We start from the raw sequence: 5,609 nt of genomic DNA, 5'->3' as shown, positions 1-5,609 counted from the left end.
TCAAATATCAAAATTCAAATTTGAGTCAACTCAATTTTAATCAATCTGATCAACCTTGATTCAGGGAATATTTCATCAACAGACTTGACTTGTTTACCTGCTTAAATAGAATTGAAGAAATAAATTTGGTAAAAAATAATTTTAATAAAATACATTAAAGATAAAAATATTTAAAATTGAAATGGCATTAATGGTACACATATAGGGTAAGGCAAATACTAATGTAAGTGGGGGTAAAACATTTTTAATATTTTTAAATTTAATAATAAATAAAAGAATAATTATAACATTTTATTAAATTTATATGTTTTATTTATTAAAATATTTATTTTAATCTTCAACTACAGTTAGAAAATCAATAAATGTTTATTAAAAATATTTTATGATATTAACTAATATTTATCTATCCTGAAAACAAAATTGAGTAAGCACAAATTTATTTCATAAAATCGATCAAATCAAAGCCCAAATTCTAATATTTTAATTGTTTGTTTTTAATGTCTTTTATGGACCGCTATTTATTTTTCCTATATATATTTTTCTTGCCCTTGATCCGGATTCGCTTCCGCGTGCCGCGTCTCTCCTCATTCAGGATTTGGCAGAGGAAAAGGTCGAATTTTTCTTCTTCTTTCTCGTGTATTGTTCTTCCCCAATTTGTTTCTCGCCTCTTCGTCTCCTCTCGATCAACGCTCTGCGTTGATGCGCGGAGATCTTGGGCTTTTGCTGGCCTGCGGTGGATGAGCAACCGGGCGAAGCTGCCGGAGCAATGGACGAAGCGCCGCCTGCGGCGGGGTCCTCGCAGATCTTCGCAGACAACCTTAAGGGCTTCATACTCGCCGTCGCCTCCAGCGCTTTCATCGGCGCCAGCTTCATCATCAAGAAAAAGGGCCTCAAGCGCGCCGGCGCATCCGGCTCCCGTGCTGGTATGCGATCTGCCATTCTCCCACTCTTCCTCTCCTTCCTTTGCCCTAGCCTTCCCCAGAGGCAATCGAATAATGGAACCTGCTTTTTTTGGTTGTTTAAGGCGGAGGCGGGTATGGATATTTGCGGGAACCTCTATGGTGGATCGGGATGGTCACCAGTAAGCCCCCTTTTCCTTCAATTATTCTCACCTTTCTTATTTTAATTTGTCTACTGGATTTTTTTTTCAGTGATAATAGGTGAAATTGCAAATTTTGTTGCATACATCTTTGCCCCAGCTGTCCTTGTTACACCACTGGGTGCGTTGAGCATCATTGTGAGGTAAGAGTTGCCAAATTTTGTAGATCGAGGGGGCACATATTTTAATTAATGGTAAGAAATATTTTTCATGCTGAGAAATGGTGGATGCAGTGCCGTTTTGGCCCATTTCATTTTGAAAGAGAGATTGCAGAGGATGGGTGTCTTGGGTTGCGTGCTCTGCATTGTGGGTTCGACAGTCATCGTGCTCCATGCCCCAGAGGAAAAGACGCCGAGTTCTGTTGAGCAAATATGGGATTTGGCAACCCAGCCTGGTATTCTGTAATGATTATTATGTGATTGATATATTGTATATATAATTTAGATGCCTTTGCGATTCAATCTACCTGCTAAATTTAATGTAAATGCGTATCTGATCCATGATATATTCCTTGTTTTCCCAGCCTTTCTATTGTATACAGCATCTGCAGTTGCAGTATCCCTGGTGCTCATGTTGCATTGTGCTCCACGAGTCGGGCAAACAAACATACTGGTTTACTTGGGTATTTGCTCTGCCATTGGATCTCTGACGGTAATGATTCTATGATGATTGTACTGCTATTTGTTTCTTTTCCTTGCTTTATTTAATTCATTAGCTGTGCAGGTGATGAGTATTAAGGCCATAGGAATAGCAATCAAGCTCACGTTAGATGGCATCAACCAAGCTGGTTACTTCCAGACATGGGTATTCGCTATGCTGGCAATCTCCTGCATTGTAATTCAATTGAATTACCTGAACAAGGTTGGTAACTGAAGACTCGCTACGGCTTGATCTCACTCTGTTTGTTCTTTTAATATGCATGTTCTATGCACTACAAGATGTATGGTATCTGTGTATAAAGTAACTTATGATCATACATGAACAAGTTAGGTTTCTATCTTTTCTTCATTTCACTATGTATCTATGTTGGAAGTAAATTATGATCATACACGATCGAGGTAGGTTTCTATCTTTTCTTATTTTTAGTGTGGTATCTATATAGGAAGTAAATTAAGATCATACATGATGAAGGTTGGTTTCTATCTTTTCTTCGTTTTAGCATTTTATAATTTTCTTCTTCCATTTTATCAAAATATTTTCATCTTTTTTGTACTCTAAGCTCGATATACAATGGCTTGTCTATTCCTAACATGAGGTCCAGCTCAGGGCTACACGAATATTTTGCTAGATCAAGGTAGTTTTTTTTTTATGATCAGAAATAGCAATCAGGGGTGACTTAAGGATTAGATTATTATATAAGAAAAATTATAGCCTTTCATTTTAAACTTGTACAAATATGTTTTATGGAAGACCCCATTTGTTTGAATATCATTATTCCTCAGAGAAGCTGTAAACAACTCGAACTGAAAACTTATATATTCATGCTAAAAGACTGCAACTTGTGTATTTGGTATATTTCCTAGACAAAAGATAGACAATCTAAGTAAATAGAAATAAATTCTGTGATTTGTCATAATTTGGAAGACCTAGAAGAAAATTCTCAAACTTGTATCAAAGTGTTTTGTACTTAAATTATCCAAGAGCTTCTTCTTGTTGTGCAATGCAATTGAGTTGCATGTGACTTGCTTAATCAATATTTTCTTGTGGAAGGTCTATTAATCATTCAAATACATGATTTGGTTTTATATCTAAAATATTTCTGTTTGTGGCACCAGGTTCCAAACTATTCTATTTGAGTGGTATACATTCAGCCCATTTAGCTATAATTCTCTAGTGCTGTTCAAGAAGACCTCTAGTATAATGAATTGCTGGTTAGATCTAAGTCTTGATCATCTGAAGCTAAAACTGATGCATTTGTATAATCTCTAGATAACATTAGAGGTGATGACATTCAGCAAGTTCAGTCGTGTTTTGTTTGAATTAATTTCCCTCCTCTTTTGTTGCTTCCAGATAGTTTTTGATGTTTCAAGGTGGTTCTGACAGTTTTAAGTTTGTTAGAAATTTATCAGTTGATTATATTTGCTCTGTTTTAAGGAGGTTCTATCTGCAGGGTGATCTTAGCTGTTACTGATCAATCTCTTATTAATTTCAAAAAGAAAACTTTGGTTATATTGTTCAGCCATGAATGACAATCAGGTCAAGGTTTGCCCTTGAAACAGATCTTTCAGTAATACACAGTTTAAACTTTCCTCGATATGTTTTTGTTTGGTGCAGTTGTATTCTAGCACATGATTTGAGTGAAAGAAGTCTTCCAGATATATATGTATATAAGAATAACAATACTGGAAGTCTTGAGAAAATATCAGTGGAAGAGAGCAATTAATATCCAGGTCCTATCATGATTAGGAAATACACTCCCTAACCCACATCGACAGGAGTCTCAAGCACCAGAAGTACCCTTTGGGTTCTACACAAAAGGAGCCTTGCGACCAATGCTCTAACTAAATTTAGTTTATGAGCCTCCAAAAATGCTTCTACATTATGTCCAACTTGAAAAATTAATTGCTCTCTTCCAAGTCAGATATGGATGTCAACCACTAGAGAGAGTTCTAAGGACAATTTGCCATCTTCTCTTGTTGGGAATGGACATTGGAACTTGTACCAAAAGGTTCAAATTCATGAAATTCAATTGATGTTCCAACTTAAAATATAGGAATTTATTGTCTTTGTTGGGCTTTGTTGTATGAGTTCTGAAAATAAATTAGTTTCCATTAATGTATTAGTGTATATTGCATTTTCAATTTGCATATAAGGTATTTATCTCTCAAATCCTAGCTATTTTACAAATTTTCGTAATAATATAATTTTCTTCCTTAAGCTATTACTCTGTTTTTCCTATTCAATTCAGCTACTTTACGATGTTTCTCTACTTTTTTTTTTTTTGGCCGTGCAGGCATTAGATACTTTTAACACTGCTGTTGTTTCTCCAGTCTACTATGCCATGTTCACAATCCTCACTATATTAGCAAGTGCCATCATGTTCAAGGTACTAAATACAGGAGAGCTGGTAATCTTTCATGATCGTTTTGTTTTTCTATTGAGGTTTGCCTATTGCTGACTTCTTTGCAAATCCAGGATTGGTCTGGGCAGAGTGCAAGCAATATTGCATCTGAGATTTGTGGGCTCATTACAGTAATTTCTGGAACCACAGTGTTACATTCTACAAGAGATCCGGATCCTCCTTCCTCAGGTAAACTGACTTCGGATTGTATAGTATTATTATTATTTTTTCATTAGGTCAATCATGTTTCTAGCTCAAGCCTATTGAAATTACTGCTTAAATTTGATAATTTCTGCCGATATACTGTCAATACCATTTTACATGATGCCCATCTGTGCAAAATCTCCCAGAGCATTTTGAGTTAGTTAAAGTCATGATAAGGAAAATAGTCTTAGAATTTCATGATGTATTGTGTTTTAAGTGTGGGCTTTCTTCTTTACGTGTTGGGTTTCATTTGGCACTTAAGTTTTCAATGATATTAGTGAATTCCGAGTACTAGATTTGCGATGACAGAAGGAATACTGAATTTTAAGTGCTCGGATTGTGATGATGAAACATTACTTTTTTTAGTTACATCTTTCACTTGCTTTGAGTTATATCTCTATTATTTGTTTAATCCGCTCAATCTTTCCTTTAAAATTTCCCATGCCTTCATCATGGAACATCTCATGTCTAACCTCGCAGATCTATACACTCCGCTTTCTCCCAAAATATTTTGGCACGTCCAAGGAAATGGTGAACTGGGAAAACTCAAGAATGACGACCTGCTGTCCGGAGAATTTGTTGCCGTGGTGCGCCAAGACTATTTTATTTAGTCAAGCAAAGCAACAAGACTATGCCGAACCTCTGAAAAACTATAATCTCATGATGGATATTGGAGATTGCCTCGAAGTTTTTGAGTATTACCTTGAATTGTTGATGTTCTCAAGTCGATCTCATTTCGGGAAATCATCCTCATGATGCTTCCTCGCTCTGTGTTGATGTTCTTTAGGATACAATTTGAAGCAGCCGTTTAGGTTTTGGCTGTCGATTTAGTTATTGATATCTATGGTTATCATAGCTTTGGGCTAACCATGGACATGAGAAGAAAGAGAGGTGAGTGATTACAAGGCTTCTTGTGTAATTTCCTGTACAGTTCAAATTCGTCAACTTCGTTTCTTAAGGGAGTTTCTTAACTAGTTTCCATTTGCAACTTTGTTATTTCTTATCGCAAAGATTCTTGCAATGTATTCGAGATTCAAAATATTGAGGATGATTAAGCATATTGATTAAGAGCATGGGGTTGGCATTTGAAAAGTGTTTATATCTCAACACTTTTGTAAGCATTCCAATCATTATTGTTTCATATTTCTAGTGAGTTTAGCTTAATTTTAACTAAATTCACCTTCAAGCATCATAGTAGTTTTCATTTATTATTAAATTATAACATATTTATCATAAAAAATTTAT

At 35.5% G+C, this 5,609-nt stretch overlaps 1 protein-coding gene across 1 annotated transcript; it reads left to right on the top strand.

Moving 5' to 3' along the window:
* The first annotated feature begins 552 nt into the window (after positions 1–552).
* On the top strand, positions 553–5,335 carry LOC121977125 (probable magnesium transporter NIPA6). The gene is made up of 9 exons (XM_042529668.1): positions 553–923; positions 1,025–1,081; positions 1,152–1,242; positions 1,333–1,493; positions 1,623–1,750; positions 1,823–1,960; positions 4,053–4,145; positions 4,235–4,349; positions 4,845–5,335. The coding sequence occupies exons 1-9, from the start codon at positions 767–769 to the stop codon at positions 4,973–4,975; spliced, it is 1,071 nt and encodes a 356-aa protein (XP_042385602.1). The 5' UTR covers positions 553–766; the 3' UTR covers positions 4,976–5,335.
* Positions 5,336–5,609: the final 274 nt, after the last annotated feature.

Source organism: Zingiber officinale, chromosome 4B, assembly GCF_018446385.1.
Source record: "Zingiber officinale cultivar Zhangliang chromosome 4B, Zo_v1.1, whole genome shotgun sequence".
Lineage (NCBI taxonomy): Eukaryota > Viridiplantae > Streptophyta > Magnoliopsida > Zingiberales > Zingiberaceae > Zingiber > Zingiber officinale.
The sequence above is the reverse complement of the archived record's forward strand: the minus strand, read 5'-3'. Positions and strand labels throughout refer to the sequence as shown.